The sequence below is a fragment of the Rutidosis leptorrhynchoides genome, chromosome 11 (genome assembly GCF_046630445.1).
Source record: "Rutidosis leptorrhynchoides isolate AG116_Rl617_1_P2 chromosome 11, CSIRO_AGI_Rlap_v1, whole genome shotgun sequence".
Lineage (NCBI taxonomy): Eukaryota > Viridiplantae > Streptophyta > Magnoliopsida > Asterales > Asteraceae > Rutidosis > Rutidosis leptorrhynchoides.
In genome coordinates, this window is record NC_092343.1 from 28,732,952 (window position 1) to 28,755,684 (window position 22,733).

Sequence of the window (22,733 nt, forward strand, 5' to 3'; positions counted from 1 at the left end):
GTTTTTGTTAGGAGTAATGTAAAGGACTACAAATATGCATCCAGTAATTTATTTAATTTCATCACTCACATACTGATAAATCAATATTACTATTACTATATTAACTATTAGGCAAAACTCATGAATAGTTTCGAGGGCGTTTCCGTCTTTTCATTTTTTCCCCTCTTTCAAAAAACCCCACACTTTGTTCGAAATTTAAAATCGACCCCTCAAACAGGGGGTAAAGTGTCAAATCAACTAGGGATGGCACCCGCGGGCGACGGGCACGGATCCTTGGTACCCACGACCCGCCCGCCAGGATTTTTTTTTACCCGCGGGTACCCGTTTACCCACCAACGGGTAAACTTTTCTGCCCGTACCCGCAACCCGCGGGTAAACCCGCGGGTTTACAAAATGTACACTTTGTAAGGCTTTCTTTTCTAATGTAAATCTTACTCTCATTCGATGTGGGAAGAGAAATAGCAACAATCAAATAGAAGTCCCATTATGAAGTGCTACTGTATGTAAATAAGAAAATATACAATATTTATTAATTAATCAATAAACATTTAGCTTAAATTATGGTCCCATTGATGATTTGCAGCTGCTATTTTTCTTCATTTTTCTAGTTCCCTTGTGTTTCATGTTGATAGTTTCTCGTCAGTAGGCTATTAAGCCTTTTTCGTCGGCTCATTTACACCCTTAAATTTTAGTAACGGATACTCATTACCCGCGAGTTTTACCCGCGAATAATTATAAAAATACATTTAAAAATTAATTTATATAATATATAATTAAGTATATGTATGCGGGTAAACGGGTATACCCGCGGGTAGCTCAAACGGGCATCACGGATTCACGGGTCGGGTTTTACCCGCGGCGGGTATGAAAATACCCGCGACCCGCCAACGGGGTAAATTTTTTTACCCGACCCGTGCCCGCGGGTACATTTTTTCATAAATACCCGCCCGTCACGGGCATGGGTACCCGCGGGTCACGGGTTTTTTTCCGCCCATTGACATCCCTAAAATCAACATTTTCATAAAAAAATCTTAACTAAACTCCACCCAAATATTCAACGGGTCATATCATCTCGCCCGCAACGAGTTAAAATTTTCCGATACCATCGTTAAGCTTGAAATAATTTTACGAACACAATGTCACTAACTATACGCAAAACGGACGCTTTTTAAAAAAGGCTAAATATTTGAGTCCACCTTTCATACACGTTGATTTTTTCCTCACGGGCTCCGTACCTATTTTCATCTATTAACAACATATACATATGGGTCTTATTATTTTTTAAAAAAATTATTTAGTAATCTTTTTAATATTACTCAGTAAATATTCTATTCTTAAATCATACGGAGTGTTAATATAAGCTAACGAGTTAATTGCGTTAAATTTTAAAAAGTCAACAACTCCATAGCGAAACGCGGAAATACACATATATTGTTTATTTAAGATAACATCTAAATCTTTGACGGGTTATACATTTTCGTTCGACTCGAGTTGCGCTTCAACGACATCATCATTAGCCACGAAATAATTTTGCAAAATAAACATAATAAGATACATTGGAAACCGAACCCCGGCGCGAAGTGAGGGTTGAAAAACTAGTTACAGACTAATTGTTATGGGCCTTTAATAAAAAACTGTAAGCTGAATAAATTATCGACACTTACGAATTTTAGGTCCTATACAAATTCACACTTTGTACGTCTAAAATCCTGCCCAATATAGAGCAATACTTTACTCACTAATTTTTTATAACATACCAAGTCAAGTTAATGATAATCATTTATTCCTTACTAGCCTACCCTCTAAAGCAAACATACTCTAAATAAATATGACTATATGAACTATCTAACTTAACATAACATAACATCATAATTATAATTCAATTATATTTCGACCACTTGAAATGCATTGAATTATTCTAGTATTTCGCTAAACAAATTTCTTCTCTTCTCTTCTAAGATCACTTATTGTCATAATATGAAAGGTTGAACTTTTTATCAGTTTCATCCATGATAGAATTTAAGATTGAATGCCTCTCCTCTCATTCATTGATCTATATTTATATACAAAGTATACCTTGGTCAACAAGGAATTCTAAATAGGAAATAGACTCCTAATACAATTATGATTCTATACATAATCTATTTTTATAAGAGATATACTATCCGTATCTAATACACCCCCGCAGCTCCAGCGGGAGGAGGTCGTACGCTGAGACTGTCTCGAAAATCATCAAACAATACTCGTGGCAATCCTTTAGTAAATATATCCGCAACTTGAAACCGTGACGGAATATGAAGTACGCGAACTTCCCCTCGTGCTACTTTTTCGCGAACAAAGTGAATATCCATTTTGATATGTTTGGTGCGTTGATGTTGAACAGGATTACCTGACAAATAGATGGCCGAAACATTATCACAAAACACTAAGGTGCATTTCGGAAGTGGACAATGTAATTCAAGAAGCAAATTTCGTATCCAACACGTGTCGGAGACAACATTAGCAACCCCACGATATTCCGTTTCGGCACTAGAACGTGAGATCGTAGGCGGACGCTTAGAAGACCATGATATCAGATTATCACCAAAGTAAACACAATAGCCGGAGGTGGATCGCCTAGTATCGGGACAACCCGCCCAATCAGCATCGGTATAAGAAATAAGACGACGAGCGCGCGATTTATAGAGGTGTAAACCGTAATCCAAAGTTCCTTGTAAGTAACGCAAAATACGACGCAAAGCATGAAGGTGAGGTTCCCGTGGATCGTGCATATGAAGACAAACCTGCTGAACTGCATAAGAAATATCGGGACGAGTAAAAGTTAAATATTGTAGCGCCCCAGCTAAACTACGATATTTGGTAGGATCATCAACTGGAGGACGGGAAGATGCACTCAATTTAGCGGAGGTGTCAACAGGTGTTCTGACAGGATTACAGTTAGAAAGACCAGCGCGTTCGATAACCTCTTGAGCATACGTGGTTTGCTGAAGAAACAAACTATTTGGTAAGCGTTTAACTGCGATTCCCAAAAAATAACTCAACGGTCCAAGGTCTTTCATTGCAAATTCTCGTGCTAAAAGATCTATAATCGAAGTCCGCAAGATATCACTAGATGTAGTGAGGATAATATCATCTACGTATAGAAGCAAATATGCCATTTCGGAACCCTGGCGATAAATAAAGAGAGAATTATCGCATTTACTATTCACAAACCCAATCTTTGTCACAAATTCGGCAAAGCGTTGATACCACGCACGTGGTGCTTGTTTAAGGCCATAAAGAGATTTCTTGAGAAGACATACATGATCCGGATATTGTTCACTACGAAACCCATATGGTTGATGCATATATACTGTTTCTCGTAAATGACCGTGTAAAAATGCATTCTTGACATCCAATTGGCGAATAGACCAAGATTGCGAGACGGCGAGACTAAGAAACTAAGAACTGTGCGAATAGTAGTAGGTTTAACCACTGGGCTAAACGTCTCGTAACAATCCACTCCGACCTGTTGAGACCTGCCATCACAGACCAAACGAGCTTTATAGCGCTCAAACGTACCATCAGATTTCATTTTATGTTTGAAAACCCACATAGAACGAATAACATTCATATCAGTAGCCCGTGGAACCAAAACCCATGTATGATTATCAATTAAAGCATTATATTCATCGGTCATGGCCAATTTTCAATTAGGGTTAAATAAGGCATCCTTAGGAGTTCGAGGAACATGAGAAAGTTCGGTGGATGTGTTAAGATTAAAGGGAATTTTAGGTTTAAAGATACCGGACATGCTTCGAGTGTGGATAGTACGTGTAGGCTCGGGATTAAGGTTAGGTGACGGGATTGGCGAGTTGTGGTTTGGTTCGGTTGCCACGGGACTGGGTTGAGGCTCATTAGAAGAGGTAGGCAATGAGGGAGAAGGTGGTCCAGGAGATGGAGGAAGGTAAGTTGGTATTGTGTTCGAGGTAGTGGATTGGGCCGTGGGCGATGTGGGACTAGTGGGCTCGTTAGGAGAAATAGTAGTGGAGTGGAGAAAAGGGTGTAAGTTATCAGTAAGATAGGAGTATGATTGAATTGTGGGTTTGTGTAATTTTTGAAAAGGAAATTGAGTCTCATCAAAAGTTACATGACGTGCAATGATAATTCGTTTAGTTGAGAGGTCATAGCATTTGTAACCTCGGTGATGAGGGGGGTAGCCAAGAAAAACACAAGGAGTGGAACGAGCATCTAATTTATGTATAGTAGTCGATGGTAAGAGAGGGTAACAAAGACACCCGAAAACACGAAGATGAGAGTAAGAGGGATGGCGTTTGTAGAGTAATTGTGTAGGGGTGGAATTGTAAAGTAATTTGCTAGGAATGATATTTAGGAGATATGTGGCCATTTGTAAAGCGTGATGCCAAAAATTGTTTGGTATAAAGGAATGAGAGAGAATAGTACGAATGATATTATTAATGGCACGCGTTCGGCTTTGCCATTTTGGGAAGAAGTATAAGGATAAGAAAATCGAAACGTCATGCCATTTGTGGTGCAAAAATTATGGAAAGATTGGTTGTCATATTCTTTTCCATTATCACATTGAAATGATTTGATGGACGTATTAAATTGTGTTTTAATGTAGTTAGAAAATGAAAGAAAGGTGGGATAGACTTGAGATTTAGAAGATAGTGGGAAAGTCCATAAAAAATTAGAGAGATCATCGAGGAAAAGAACATAAAATCGATGACCAACGGTGCTTAAAACAGGAGAGGTCCATACATCACTATGTACAATATCAAATGGCAATAACGTAGAAGTAAGAGAATCTAAAAAAAAGCAATTTTATTTATTTTCCAAACACACAAGATTGACAAATAGTTGTCTTATTATCCCTATTACAAGAAATTGAATTACGAGACTTTAATAAAGATAAAATATTGTTGCCCGGTGTCATGACCCGGAAATTTCCGATCAAATTTAAACTTGATCTTTATATGAATTCGACACGATAAGCAAAGTCTGTAATGTTGAGTCCTGAAATTTTTGAACTGTTTAGATGGATTTATTTGACCTTTGACTACTCTCGACGTTTCACGAACAAATATTTGTAAAAAGATAAATATATATGTAAATATATAAGTATATGAAATATAATATAATAATGGATAATTTGATTGTAAAAAAATTAAGTTGTAAAATAATAAACGATATAATTAAGTTATTATGAATCTATATATATGTATGTATATATATAAGTAGATTAAAAATAATTAATTGATTGTAATATTCGTTTAACGTTTCGATTATTATTTAGGGAAGTTTAAATAGAACTTATATGATTTTAAAATAAACGGTGATTCGAAAATGATATTTTTCTGCAATACTTTTATCCGCCACCGATTAATAGCGGAGTACGAATTCCAGTCCCTAAAAGGCGATGACTATTATATTCTCACGTTCTTATTCTGAATTATATTATAATTATTATTATTAGTAAGATTGAGATGTAGAGTCACGGATGTGTAATGTGTTACTTTTTCATCTATCTCCATCTTATATATGCACAAACACAACACATTCATATAAGATGTATCTACATATGTCATTTACATGCGTTACAACTATCATCAATTAGTCTAAATTTCTTCAAGGAACATCTCCATCTTCATTTTCTTGTATCTTCATGTACACTATGTCCATCACCATTCAAAACCAACAATCGTCGAATATTAATTACTTTCCACCATCATCTATAACCACGGACCACTACGTAACCATAATTTCTTTCGGGTTCTTCTTGTTTGTCAAAATACCACAACATACCATTCTACAACCACTTGCACACCACCATTACCACATATCATGTAAACATAAACACCATAATCATCAAAACTCATAAACCTGCCAACCATTTAATTTCTTCGTGTCCTGCTCAGAAATCTAAACAACAATCCACTTCCGGTTGCTATCTATCTGTGTCCGCTATCAACAAAGGCCGAAGCTACCATCAAGGTAAAAACGTGCTTATGCTTATTCGCCTTTGATCAACACCACAAATTACCGTGGAACATATTTGTTATGTTAAGTGTTTTATGTCCTAGCCTCATATCATCACCTCAAACCCACTCCATCGCTACACCATAACCATCATCGTGAACCACTGCTATTTGATTAGAAGATATTGTTTGTTGTGAGAATTTAGCAAACCACTTCACTATAACCGCCAACCTTTATTTTTTTTTTCTTGCTATTCTCGTTAGATCACAACCAACACCCCAACTTCATGAATCAACCATCCTTCACCTCTAACAATAAACCGCCACCTTATCATCAACTTTAACCACCCAAAACAACCACCATCATTTATCACCTTTAATCATCACCGAAGCCACCACCACACTCATTACCGTCACCCCACATCCAACGAAATCACCACCATCATAGTAATGTTATTTCTGCTGTTACCATCGCAAACAATCACTAGTGAGCTGCTATACTTTCGCTTCGCTGTTCCTAATCGATACCAAAAGCCAACATAAATATTGCCATTTATTTCCTACTACTCTTACATAAATTTTATTATATTAAACAACCCATTAGTTAAACGAATATTTGTGGGACAAAGTTAAAACATAATGGCAGACAAATGATAAAAAAAATTTCTATTGGGAATGAACTTTTCTTCTTGCTAGTGGTTGTAAAGTGACTTGAAGAGATGGCCAAAAATTTAATAAATAAATGATTCGGTGAGATGATTATTCAGCAATATTAAATCGTGTTGTTCCTGCCAGATACACTCGAGGTATACATGTTGGGCTACAATATGACGGACTGCAAAGATTTAATTGTTTTCTGTTTGGATCTTTAAATCAATATTGGGCCAAAACCTCCTTGGCACTAGTAGGCCGAATCTGTTTTGTGTGTTGGGCCGTAAACTTGTTTCACTAGATTGGGCCGAAATAGGATTGGGCTTCAAATAGATTTGTATGATTGGGCCTCAATAAAAAGAAAACGGACTGTTGGGTTAAATACAACTGAATGACGAATTTATACAGAAAAATTGGACAGTGTAGATGGTTAAGGTGTTGTGTTGGCTAGTGTGAGGTCGTGGGCTCGAGTCACGTTCTGGGCAGTTTATTTCTTTTTAATGCTTCTAAGGTAATATTTGATATTATTATTATTATTATAATTATTATTATAATTATTATTATTATATGAAAACTAGATATGATGATAAAAACTAAATTCAATATGCTAAACAAATAAAAGTATAGTTATTATTATTATTACTATTATTAATTTTATCATTTTATTATTAAAATAAGTATTATCATTATTATCCTTATGATTATTAATATAAGTATTATTATTATTATTATTATTATTATTATTATTATTATTATTATTATTATTATTATTATTATTATTATTAATATTATCATTATTATTATTAACATAAGTATCATTATTATTTTATCATTTTTATTAATTTTATCAGTAGTATCAGAATTATTATTATTAATAAAAGTATAATTTTCTTAATGTTATTATCATTACCAATATTATTAAAATTTTCAAAATTATTATTTTATTATTATCATTATTTTAGTATTAATATAACTATTATTTTAAAACAAATAATATTATATAAAAATATACTTAATACATATAATATAACTATATCAATATTTTTATTTAAAATATATAGAATGAATATATTTTTAATGAAACATATAAGTTATAAAATGATATCCCTAATAAATATATATATAAATTATTCGATTACGATTATATGTGTTAACATATATAAATGATATAGGTTCGTAAATCCGAGGCCAACCTTACACTTGTTCAATGATGTTATATGTATTTTTACTACGAAATACAGTATGGTGAGTTTCATTTGCTCCCTTTTTATTTGTTTTTGCAATATATATTTTTGGGCTGAGAATACATGCACTGCTTTTATAAATGTTTACGAGATAGTCACAAGTACTTAAAATATATTCTACGTTGAGTTGTACTGTGATGACCCGAAAATTTCGACTAAATTTAAAATTAATCTTTAACGTTTCCGACACAATAAGCAAAGCCTATGAAGTTGAATCTCAAAATTTTGAACTATTCAATTACCCTTCGGTTGTTCTCAACGATTCGTAAACCATTATATGTAAATAGATACATATATATACTATAACTTGAAAACGTAACAAAGTTTTAATTGCATGATACCGTACATTAAACTTATTGGTTTATATATCTATTTGAATATATATGATTTCAAGTTATTTAGTAAACGATAGTAACATTCGTTTATTTATTCGATTGATATTTAGATAAGTTAACTAAAACGTTTAAGATGAACCAGTAAAACACTAATTTGCTACAGTGTTTTCAAATTGCCACATTACTCAAAATGCTACAGTGTTTTCGAAAATCACTATTTGCTACAGTGAAATTGACTTTGCTACAGTGAATTGCTACAGTAAATCACTACTTTGCTACAGTAACACTATTTTAAAATGTATTTTAACAAATAGTGAGACGATGATTTATAGAAGTAAATGACCAAAACACTCAAACGTATAAGATACACTTTGAGTGACATAGTTTATGGATAATTTAAGGCTATATTTTAACAAAGGTACTAGTCACGAAATGTAAAATGCAAGTTTTCTCAGCGTACGAAAGGACATTTGAAAAACCGGAACCGGGACATAAGTCGAGTGATGACGTATGACTTATCGGAATAAAAATTACAAGTCAACTATGCACGTGAATTTAATATAATATATAATTAATTATTTAAATTATATATATTATATTAATATAAAATTATGTCGACAAACAAGAAGTTAAACAAATGTGAGCTGTAAAACATCCCCATGCGATCGCATGGGAAAAGGCCTTGGGAGCCATGCGATCGCATGGCAGACCTGGCCTGACCACATCTATAAATTTGATCGAAATCTGTTTTGTAAAACACATATATTACTCCGTATAATATTTATTATTATTATTATTATTATTATTATTATTATTATTATTATTATTATTATTATTATTATTATTATTATTAAGATTAATATTATTATTATTAATCTTATTATTATTATTAGTATTATACATAAAATACTACGACGAGGTTATGAGCTTGTCACTTTCAAAATGGTTTCCAAGCGAGCTAGAGCTAAGGAAATTATGGGTTATTGCTAAGGAAATTATGGGTAATGTTCGGGGGTATATTTGTAAATCAAACCTAGTGTTTATCATCTCCGTTACATCTACGTATTTTCCTACAATATTGAATCTCAATACTGATACGTTGAGATCTACGATTATTTGGTAATCCGAGTTTTGGTCACATTTTGGTGAACAACTTTATATGCTGCTAAGGTGAGTTTCATTTGCTCCCTTTTATATATATTTTTGGGACTGAGAATACATGCGCTGTTTTATAAAATGAATACAAAAACTAAAACTGATTTGAGTGAGTTTCATAAGATCCCTTTTACTCTCTAAATTTTTGGGCTGAGAATACATGCAAATGCTTTATTAACCGATATACAATATTTATATGTGTGAGTTTCATTTGCTCCCTTTTTAATTGCTTTTGCAATATATATTTTTGGGCTAAGAATACATGCACTTTATTTTAAACGCAATGGATACAAGTACATACTAAATTCTACACTGAGTTTGAACCGAAAATCCCTTAGCTTTGGTAACTAGTAACTACCAGTTATAAGAACTGGTGGGCGTGAGTAGTAGTATATGGATCCATAGGGCTTGATATCCCCGTCCGAGCTAGAGCACTAGCCTTTTAACGGACGTATGCTATTTGAGAAGCGTACACGTTGGTTTGCGTGTATTATTAAGATGATTATACAAAGGGTACAAATTATATAAACGTTAAAGTTTAGTTACCAGGGTGCTCAATTTTGTAGAACCGATTGATAAACGTTTCAGATGAAACAACTGAAATCTTGTGGTCCACATTTTATGTAAAACCGATTGATAAACGTTTCAGATGAAACAACTGAAATCTTGTGGTCCACATTTTATGTAAAACCTATTGATAAACGTTTCAGATGAAACAACTGAAATCTTGTGGTCCACATTTTATGTAAAACCTATTGATAAACGTTTCAGATGAAACAACTGAAATCTTGTGGTCCACATTTTATGTAAAACCTATTGATAAACGTTTTGGATAAAACAACTGAGATCTTGTGATCAACCTTTACATACAGATGATTTGAAATGTTAAAACATATTGATAAAAGTTTTGAATGAAACAACTAAACTTTTGTAATCCACATTGATATACGGATTATGTGTAATATTAAAACTATGAACTCACCAACCTTTGTGTTGACACTTGAAGCATGTTTATTCTCAGGTTTCTAGAAGTCTTCCGCTGTTTGCTGATACGTGATACAAGTTATGTGCTTGGAGTCATACATGCTATATACAAGAAACTTGCATTCACCAAACCATTACCATGTACCTTATTTTGACTGTATTGTCAACAAATGTATTATTGTAAACCATTTAAATGGTGATTGTCTATACGTAGGAATCATCAGATGTTAAAAACCTGGAATTTATATATTCATTTATGAATTACCTTTTAAAACGAATGCAATGTTACAAAACGTATCACATAGAGGTCAAATACCTCGCAATGGGACCAGATGTTGATGTATTCGTCCAGGTGGATTAGGACGGGTCATCACATGTACCACCCTGCATATCTTCCCTAATAGCTTGGTAACTACTATTTAAATGTGGTATTGTAAACGCGAATCCTATTGATAGATCTATCGGGCCTGACAACCCCAACCGGGCTGGACGACCAGTATTCAACGGTTGCACAGTACTTCGTTTCGTGACTACACTTGGTACGGTGTAGTGAGATTTCATAATAAAAGGAATATGCGACGTTGATTAAATGTTAAGTATGGTTACCAAGTGCTCAACCACTTAGAATATTTTTATTAAAACGTTTGAGTATATGAAATTTTGTGGTCTATTAAGATATTGAAATGATTGTTATGATAAACCTATGAACTCACCAACCTTTTGGTTGACCTTTTTAAGCATGTTTATTCTCAGGTATGAAAGAAGTCTTTCGCTGTGCATTTGCTCATATTAGAGATATTACTTGGAGTCTTACATGGCCTATTTAGGTCAGTACCTCGCGATGGGACCAGATGTTGATAACTTCGTCCAGGTGGATTAGGACGGGTCGTTTCATGTGGTATCAGAGCGGTGGTCGTAGCGAACCAAGTCTTGCATTAGTGTGTCTAACTAGTAGTTGTTAGGATGCATTAATGAGTCTGGACTTCGACCTAGTAGTTGTTAGGTTATATTAAAGAGTCTAGACTTGAACCTGGTCTGCATGTTAAAAGTTTTTTCTTACCACCATTTGTCGAAAGATATCTACTTATCATTTTCAGTCTCGACACGTCTTATTGCAGTTACTGCATAGATAGTGTACAGACGAATTCATATCCCATCACATTAAACTTTGTCTGACACGTTCCCGAAATTTCCTCTGTAATCTACGGGATCTTCTGTATTACGTACAGGTATTCTATTTAGATAGAATATCATCCGATATCCGAAATTCATTTCATTTCGAAAACCCTTTATCTAATCGTATGAAATGGAACTCACCACTAGTCCAAGTCCCTCTGATTCCGATATGGAGTTTCACCTAAGCTCCGAAAGCAGTGTCACCAGAATGAATCAACCAAACAGCCATCCCCAATTCATCTGATGAGTTCGTAGTCGACTTAACCAATGGAGACGCGAAGAAGGCGATCCTTTCCACCAATCGAATTCACCTCTTGGCGAAGAACCTGAAGTACTTACCGGCGAACCTGTTCTTAATACTATTTTCTCTCTCATTTCCAGAGTATCCGCCATGATTGTATACTATCTCAAATTCAAAACCTTATTCACTAGCTTGTTCCTACCGACAATCATCCCGGAATAATAAGTCAACGAACTTCGCACCCGAGTTGTAGCCTTGAAAAATATGGTGCAAAATGTACCAGCTTCAGCAACATCACTGGCACCATCACCACCACCAACAGCAACATCCGCATCCCACACCTCAACATCAAAATCTGTACCTCGAACTTCAACATCATACACACCATAGATACCAAGGAGTACCAACAACAATTAACGATGAAGTATTGATCCATAAATTCATTAATATTCTGCGAAGAATATGTGGTTTCTAATAGTTTTAAAGATTACTTATTCTAGCTCAACTCGAAAAGCAAATGAGATTAATATCATATTAACTCATTAAATCTATGATTACATCTGAAGAAAATATATAGGTATATATATTTTCATAAAGATTGTGATTAAAAATTCTTTCGTACAAACTGTTAATGATGAAAATATTTTAACGGGTAAGTATTACCCGAGAAATATTTAGATTTCACATTAATAAGTTACACTGTACATTCTTCCAATCTGATTCAACAGTCATTTACTATCCTACTTACCTCCACAGATATGCGTATCCGTTCACCACAGAATAACCATTTTCTTTTAATTTCATATTTGGATTTTGACTTATCAGAATCCAATAAGTGGCATAATGAGGAAAACATTGGACAAAATAAAATTTGTTAGAAACAAACGAATTAACTAATTGAAATTTTGTTAAGAATCAACGCTAACTGTTCCTAGCTAACTGATTACATTTTATTATTCACAATTTATTTATCGTAATTTTATTTATCGTTATTTATTTTACGCATTTTAAATATCGGGACATGTATACAAAGTGTATATATGTATAATAATATTCTTGGTACATCCTAACACAATAAGTATACAATACGTTTTGATAAATCCTAAGACAATACGTACACAATACGTCTTAGTTAATTCTAAGACAATACGTTTGCAATACGTCTCTGGGTTAATGTAAAGACAATACGTATACAATACGTCGTAGGGTGATTCTAAGATTATATATATAAACCGACTAATGGACTATCAACATTGGACAATTAAAAATGAATTAAAATATTAATTATAACATATGAAACTAAACAATCCTTCAAGTTTGCCACTTGATTTCATCTTAAACATCCTTTGTAACTTGATTTCATCTTAAACATCCTTGTAACCTGATTTCATCTTAAACCTCATTTGTATCTTGACGATTACAATCTGCGTTCAAACCTTTCATGATTCTTGAAGACACCTCAATCGAGAGGATGAACCAACCATACTTCATCTACGAAAGAAAAGATTGATGCATATAGTTATGCACCTGAAAAACTCTCGGAACCTGAGTAAACGTTTAACACGTAGCCGTGCTAATTCCTTGGTGTTATTATTACCCAAAATAACTTAATAATCCTTTTCAAAGTAGCAAATTTTGTCACAGCTTCAGCAAGACAATTTCAACTTTTCGTTCGAAACAACCTATTATAACTTTGATATATATATACGTGCTCTTTTATTGTTACCGGGAAACCTTTCATATTCCACCATATTACCATCAGCGTTTAATCATCTAAAAACACAATTCTCCTGAAACCACCTCGGTTTGATAACCGATGATCCAGATCCGTTAACTTTGAAAATACTGACGAAGCAGCGAAAGCTATAGATGGTCTTAATAGCCAAGAGTTTGATGATAAAGAATGAAGTGTTGGGAACGCTCGATAGAAAATTTGATATTGAAAAATGGATTGAGCTAACTATGAAGGAGACCAAGGACAAATACAAGGACCAAACCCTATATTCAAAGAATCCAGGTAATTCTGAATCCACCGAAATCTTTAGAGAATATCTTGTTCCGAAGTCATGTTAAAATCTTGCGAAAAATCTTTCTTCATCAACCTTCGAACTTAGAAACTCCAAAATATCAACATAAATATCTTCGATATTTCTGAGGATATTTTCATAAATATTCTTGTCCGAAATTATCTACCTCTTCGTGTTTTCTGTATTCCATTATATTGGAAACTTCTGTAAAATTTGAGTATGAATTATGAATGAATTGTGGAGAAGTGTTGGGAATTGAAGCATGAGTTAGTATAATATAATGGCGTTTGGCCAACGTAGTTATATTACAGTGAGTCATGCTAAATTTCTAATGGAACGTGATGATTCACAAACAATACTGTCATCAAGTGCCATGTTACATAATTCTTTCATTCTACTTAATCTCTAAGCATATCACGGAAATATTTTCTTGATATTTCTGTTCTTCCATAATTCCAACAGTTTGCTAATAAATCGTGCTATTACATTTTCTTCTGATTAGAAGATTTCTTTAAATTCCTTGAATTCCAGAAGAATAATCGTGACTACTTCAAAAGTCAGGTCGAATCTTATTTTTCTCATCTCACTATTTTGTGATAGCTTCACTCATACGCTGCGAGTAATCGAATTGTCTTATTCATATTACTCAACGGTGATAAAACTCTATTTATCAACTCATATTCGTCATGAAAACATTTTTAGTGTTAGATATGACGACCTCGATCAAATTTCGGGACGAAATTTCTTTAACGGGTAGGTACTGTCATGACCCGGAAATTTTCGATCAAATTTAAACTTGATCTTTATATGAATTCGACACGATAAGCAAAGTCTGTAATGTTGAGTCCTGAAATTTTTGAACTGTTTAGATGGATTTATTTGACCTTTGACTACTCTCGACGTTTCACGAACAAATATTTGTAAAAAGATATATATGTAAATATATAAGTATATGAAATATAATATAATAATGGATAATTTGATTGTAAAAAAAATTAAGTTGTAAAATAATAAACGATATAATTAAGTTATTATGAATCTATATATATGTATGTATTATTATAAGTAGATTAAAAATAATTAATTGATTGTAATATTCATTTGACGTTTCGATTATTATTTAGGGAAGTTTAAATAGAACTTATATGATTTTAAAATAAACGGTGATTCGAAAATGATATTTTTCTGCAATACTTTTATCTGCCACCGATTAATAGCAGAGTGCGAAATCCAGTCCCTAAAAGGCGATGACTATTATATTCTCACGTTCTTATTCTGAATTATATTATAATTATTATTATTAGTGAGATTGAAATGTAGAGTCACGGATGTGTACTGTGTTACTTTTTCATCTATCTCCATCTTATATATGCACAAACACAACACATTCATATAAGATGTATCTACATATGTCATTTACATGCATTACAACTGTCATCAATTAGTCTAAATTTCTTCAAGGAACATCTCCATCTTCATTTTCTTGTATCTTCATGTACACTATGTCCATCACCATTCAAAACCAACAATCGTCGAATATTAATTACTTTCCACCATCATCTATAACCACGGACCACTACGTAACCATAATTTCTTTCGGGTTCTTCTTGTTTGTCAAAATACCACAACATACCATTCTACAACCACTTGCACACCACCATTACCGCATATCATGTAAACATAAACACCATAATCATCAAAACTCATAAACCTGCCAACCATTTAATTTCTTCGTGTCCTGCTCAGAAATCTAAACAACAATCCACTTCCGGTTGCTATCTATCTGTGTCCGCTATCAACAAAGGCCGAAGCTACCATCAAGGTAAAAACGTGCTTATGCTTATTCGCCTTTGATCAACGCCACAAATTACCGTGGAACATATTTGTTATGTTAAGTGTTTTATGTCCTAGCCTCATATCATCACCTCAAACCCACTCCATCGCCACACCATAACCATCATCGTGAACCACTGCTATTTGATTAGAAGATATTATTTGTTGTGAGAATTTAGCAAACCACTTCACTATAACCGCCAACCTTTATTTTTTTTTTCTTGCTATTCTCGTTAGATCACAACCAACACCCCAACTTCATGAATCAACCATCCTTCACCTTTAACAACAAACCGCCACCTTATCATAAACTTTAACCACCCAAAACAACCACCATCATTTATCACCTTTAATCATCACTGAAGCCACCACCACACTCATTACCTTCACCCAACATCCAAAGAAATCACCACCATCATAGTAATGTTATTTCTGCTGTTACCATCGCAAATAATCACTAGTGAGCTGCTATACTTTCGCTTCGCTGTTCCTAATCGATACCAAAAGCCAACATAAATATTGCCATTTATTTCCTACTACTATTACATAAATTTTATTATATTAAACAACCCATTAGTTAAACGAATATTTGTGGGACAAAGTTAAAACATAATGGCAGACAAATGATAAATTTTTTTTCTATTGGGAATGAACTTTTCTTCTTGCTAGTGGTTGTAAAGTAACTTGAAGAGCTGGCCAAAAATTTAATAAATAAATGATTCGGTGAGATGATTATTCAGCAATATTAAATCGTGTTGTTCCTGCCAGATACACTTGAGGTATACATGTTGGGCTACAGTATGACGGACTGCAGAGATTTAATTGTTTTCTGTTTGGATCTTTAAATCAATATTGGGCCAAAACCTCCTTAGCACTAGTAGGCCTAATCTGTTTTGTGTGTTGGGCCGTAAATTTATTTCACTAGATTGGGCCGAAATAGGATTGGGCTTCAAACAGATTTGTATGATTGGGCCTTAATAAAAAGAAAACGGACTGTTGGGTTAAATACAACTGAATGATGAATTTATACAGAAAAATTGGACAGTGTAGATGGTTAAGGTGTTGTGTTGGCTAGTGTGAGGTCGTGGGTTCGAGTCACGTTCTGGGCAGTTTATTTCTTTTTAATGCTTCTAAGGTAATATTTGATATTATTATTATAATTATTATTATAATAATTATTATTATATGAAAACTCGATATGATGATAAAAACTAAATTCAATATGCTAAACAAATAAAAGTATAGTTATTATTATTATTGCTTATTACTATTATTAATTTTATCATTTTATTATTAAAATAAGTATTATCATTATTATCCTTATGATTATTAATATAAGTATTATTATTATTATTATTATTATTATTATTATTATTATTATTATTATTATTATTATTATTATTATTATTATTATTATTATTATTATTATTATCATTATTATTATTAACATAAGTATCATTATTATTTTATCATTTTTATTAATTTTATCAGTAGTATCAGAATTATTATTATTAATAAAAGTATAATTTTCTTAATGTTATTATCATTACCAATATTATTAAAATTTTCAAAATTATTATTTTATTATTATCATTATTTTAGTATTAATATAACTATTATTTTAAAACAAATAATATTATATAAAAATATACTTAATACATATAATATAACTATATCAATATTTTTGTTTAAAATATATAGAATGAATATATTTTTAATGAAACATATAAGTTATAAAATGATATCCCTAATAAATATATATATAAATTATTCGATTACGATTATATGTGTTAACATATATAAATGATATAGGTTCGTAAATCCGAGGCCAACCTTACACTTGTTCAATGATGTTATATGTATTTTTACTACGAAATACAGTATGGTGAGTTTCATTTGCTCCCTTTTTAATTGCTTTTGCAATATATATTTTTGAGCTGAGAATACATGCGCTGGTTTTATAAATGTTTACGAGATAGACACAAGTACTTAAAATAAATTCTACGTTGAGTTGTACCACCCTGCATATCTTCCCTAATAGCTTGGTAACTACTATTTACATGTGGTATTGTAAACGCGAATCCTGTTGATAGATCTATCGGGCCTGACAACCCCAATCGGGCTGGACGACCAGTATTCAACGATTGCACAGTACTTCGTTTCGTGACTACACTTGGTACGGTGTAGTGAGATTTCATAATAAAGAGAATATGTGACGTTGATTAAATGTTAAGTATGGTTACCAAGTATGGTTACATAAGTTTACCTGAGGACGAAGCCATGTGAGAAGTCTCTCCAGTATCCATGTACCAATTCCCGTCGGGTGGGTTGAGTGAGAATGTGTGAAAGGCTGCGTCTATATCGGTTGGAGCATAACCAGTAGGTGTTGAATTTGTGGACTGGGCCGAGTTAGGCCTAGGTCCAAGCACACCAGGCCCGCCATAATTAGGTTGTATATTTGGCCGAGCCCAGCTAGAGGTGGGATATGGGCAGGGTGGAGTTGACCAAGATTGCGAAGCCCAATAGTTGTAGGTAGCCCAATTGATGTTATTGAAGCCCGAATTAAAAGCTGAAGAGTGGTTCTGTTGTTGTTGCGAAGACCAAGAATTGGGGTTAAATTGAGACGGCCACCTCTGCCACGGCCACCATACGACCGACCGCCATGCCCACGATAATTAGGAGAGTGATACGATTGTGAAGGGCAAGGATTGGCCGATTGATTGTAGTTCGGTAATTTGGGATTTGATGGCGGAACTGTAGCGGTGGCAACTAGTGCAGAATCATTCTTAGATGCGTAAATTGATTTCTGTTTTTTGCGAGTTTCCTCAAAAATCACCTGTGACCGAGCTTCATAGAATTCAGGTAATTTTGTACGATGAACAAAATTTGAGGCGACCGTATCATATCCCTCTGGTAAGCCAACGATTATCTGTAGAACAAGTCGACTATTTTCAACAGGTTGTCCAACATTAGAGAGTTGATCTGCAAGAAGCTTCAACTCTTGACAATAAGCAGACATGTTGGGGAAGTTTTCCATCCGCAAATTCGAGAATTGTGAATTAAGGTAAAGCGCCCTTGAATGTTCATTGTCTTGAAATATCTTGCGAAGTCTAGTCCAGGCTTCTTAAGCAGTAGAATCTGTTTTCATAATAGTACGTACTAAATCTTGTGAGATAGTTCCATAAATCCACTGTAATACAATGGAGTCAATTCGGGACCAAGCTGCAGGAGTTTGGGGTGTTGTGATTGGGGTTGATCCATCTGTTGTAGTAGAAGATGAACTGGATGTTTCGGTGGGGGAGGGAAGAATGTGGTCGATCACCTCATACGCCCGACAGTGGATTTTGAAAAGTTCCGACCATGTCGATTATTGACTTGTGTCTAGATCAAGGATTATAGGGATAAAGTTTTTGATATTAGTAACCGTGAGGGCGGGATGATAGGTGGTTTTATCGGCCATTGTTTGACTGAGAAGAGAAGAAGAATAGAGGATGAATCTGTATATGTGACAGAAAAGAAAAAAAAATAGAAAAAGAATACGGTAGATATATTGGAGAATGAAAGGATGTAGTTTAAAGGCTTGATACCATGATAGAATTTAAGATTGAATGCGTCTACACTCATTCATTGATCTATATTTATATACAAAGTATACCTTGGTCAGGAATTCTAAATAGGAAATAGACTCCTAATACAATTATGATTCTATACATAATCTATTTTTATAAGAGATATACTATCCGTATCTAATAATCCACACCACACCAAACCAAAAGACGAATTCAAGACTGAACTCTACGCATCGTGACAACAAACAAATATATAATGAACTCACATAAACATACAAACATACATGATTATGTCCTACCGTCCAAGGCTATCATCAAAACAACCTCAAGTCACAAAAGGGTTATAGGCGGCCCTATAAGGAGACATTTTTTAAATTTCTGACAAAATATTTTTCATTTATGAACGTTTTCTTCCATTAAAATGACCTTTTAAAAAAAATTAAATATTTCTTAGAAGCGGAGTCACCTTTCTCAATAGTAGTTTCTTACAACATCCAACTAACTCCTACAAATCATTCCATTTTCATATAAATCAACTTTTTCAATAACAAATGAACAAGTTGTGCTTTCATAGTCTCATCTAGTGGGCATGGCATTTACATACCACATAAAGAAAATCTCTAATCACCTTATCACATTTAATATGCATTTGAGTTTTTTTGGATGTTTTTGTGAAAGCAGTTTCATATTTTTATCTTTGAGTAGAAGTATGAATGTCCATTTTGGAAAAAGTAATTAATATATAAAGGCAAACATATAACTAATTTGGAAAGTGTGAGCAATTGCAGAAAATAATATATATGGAGTATTTACAAGAATGTAATTGGCATTTTGTGTAATAAGATGATTTTTATATGTTCATTATGCAATCTATCATTTTTCATTATTTATCAAAAGTTCCTTTTCTATTTAATTTGGCAAACAGATATGTGAAGAACATCCTAGTTATTTATAAACTACAGTAGTTAATTACAATAGCTATTGACTTATTTCCACACAAAAACACACTCTCTTACACTACTAGAATATGGACCTTTTGTGACGACACTTTTTGGAAGGACACTAATGTCCTCACAGAAAGGCAGCTAGATGACAAAAATATGAGCTGAAGTTGATTTTTTAGTTTGACTAACACTATTGTGAGGACTTGTCGTCACAATAGGTGTTATTTATTTTATTTTTGATTTTCTTTTTCTAGTCAAAGAAGAAAAATTAAAGAAACGTTGAATATTTTTTTTGACCAGATCTATTGCAAGAACATGTTCTCACAATAGATAATTAATAAATCAATTATAATTAAAACGAATTATATTTAAATGTTCAGTTTCCTCAAAAATAAACAAATAAAAGCTGGGAACCTATCGAGAGGACTTGTTCTCACAATCGGTAACTAACCTTTTTAAAATAATCTGTTTTTATTAAAACGAATTAAATTTAAATTTTTAGTTCCCTCTAAATTAAAATAAAAACCCGCGCAACCTATTGCGAGAACGTGTCATCACAATAGGAAATTAAATTCATTTTCTTAATACTTTTTGTTAAAACTAATTATATTAGCGTATGCATGTATAATGTATGTATGTATATATTAAAGTATTGCTTGTACTTGTTCTCACAGTAGGTAATTAAAAATTTTAAGTATATTTTTATTAAAATTATTATATTTGATCTTTGATAGATTTTTTGTTAACCTTTTTAATAATTTTAATAAATGTATGTATATGTAAATATGTATATGAATATTTGTATATGTAATCATGTATAATGATGTATTTATGCATGTACGTATATATGTGTTTGTAAAATGAATGTCATATACAACATCTATAATGAATATATGTATATGTAAGTATGTTTGTAAGTATTAATGTATTAATACATGTATAATGTATTAATGTGTGTATATATTTATGTAACTATGTCTATAGTATATATGTGTGTAAGTATATATGTATGTATGTGTATATCGTATTTATGTTTGTATATGTAAGTATGTATGTATGTATAATGTTTGTATGCATATATATGTATCTATGATGTATATGCGTAATGTCATATACATTACGGTTGTATAATAAATGAATGAGTGTGTATATATGTGTTTGTATAATGAATGTCATATACAATATCTATAATGAATGTATGTATATGTAACTACGTTTGTAAGTACAGTGTATGAATGTGTCTATGTATATATAGCTCGGTATACAGTATATATATGTGTAAGTATATATATATGAATATATGTGTGTATAATGTATTTATGTTTGTATATGTAAGTATGTATGTATATATACAAAAGAATTAATATTGTATGTATGTATGTATACAAGACAATTAATATTGTATGCTTGTAGATGTATACAAGACAATTAAGTATATATGTATTTGTGGTGGCAGAATTTGAGGTTGTCCAATGAGCCTTAAAGTCATTTGATGATCCTAAAGGTCGTCCCATGAGCCTTTAGGTCTTCCGATGAGCCTAAAGGTCATTCGATAAGCCATACGCTTATCCGATAAGCCATACTCTTGTTCGATAAGCCAAACGCTCGTCCCATAAGCCATACGCTCGCCCGATAAACCTTAACCTCGTCTGATAAGCCTTAAGGTGGTCCGATAAGCCTTAAGGTTGTCCGATAAGCCTTAAGGTTGTTCGATAAGCCTTAAGGTCGTCCGAAGAGCCTAAAGATCGTCCGATGAGCCTTTAGATCATCCTATACCCATAGCTCGTACGATAAGCTTTTGGCTCCTCCGATAAGCCTTAGGCTCGTCCGCTAAGCCTTAGGCTTGTCCGATAAGCATTACGCTAGTCTGATAAGTCTTACGCTCATCCGATTAGCCATAAGCTTATCTGATAAGCCTTACGCGTGTCTGATAAGTCTTAAGGTCACATGAGAAGCCATAATGTCGTTCTGATAAGCCCTAAGGTCGTCCGATGAGCCTAAAGGTTATCCGATAAGTCTTCATGTCATCTTATACCCATAAGCTCGTCCAATAAGATTTTGGTTCTCCGATAAGCCTTAGACTCCTCCGATAGGCTTAGGCTCGCCCGATAAGTCTTAGGCTCGTCTGACAAACCATACATTCATCCGATGAGTCTTAAGCTCGTACGATAAGCCTTAAGGTTGTCCGATGAGCCTTAAGGTCATCTGATGAGCCTTAAGGTCATCTGATGAGCCTTAAGGTCGTTCGATGAGCCTTTAGGTCGTCCTATACCCATAAGCTCGCCCGATAAGCTTTTGGCTCCACCGCTAAGCCTTAGGATCATCTGATAAGCCTTAGGCTTGTCCGAAAAGCCATATGCTGGTGTGATAAGTCTTACGCTCTTCTGATAAAACTTAAGCTCTGTTAATAAGCCTTACACTCGTCCGATAAGCCTTAAGGTCGCCTGATAAGCCATAATGTCGTCTGATAAGCCTTAAGGTCATCTGCTGAGCCTAAAGGTTGTCCGATAAGCCTTCAGATCATCCTATACCTATAAGCTCATCCGATAAGATTTTGGTTCTCCGATAAGCCTGTGACTCCTCCGATAGACCTTAT

General features: G+C 33.5%; 1 protein-coding gene across 1 annotated transcript; it reads right to left on the reverse strand.

Annotated features, from left to right (window-relative positions):
* Positions 1-2,171: 2,171 nt before the first annotated feature.
* Positions 2,172-3,347, reverse strand: LOC139874417 (uncharacterized mitochondrial protein AtMg00810-like). The gene has a single exon (XM_071861852.1). The coding sequence runs from the start codon at positions 3,345-3,347 to the stop codon at positions 2,172-2,174; it is 1,176 nt and encodes a 391-aa protein (XP_071717953.1).
* Between the last annotated feature and the right edge of the window lie 19,386 nt (positions 3,348-22,733).

Bases quoted from the DNA above. Each gene is read 5' to 3' on its own strand.
- LOC139874417 (XM_071861852.1), bottom strand. From the start codon at position 3,347: ATGCATCAACCATATGGGTTTCGTAGTGAACAATATCCGGATCATGTA.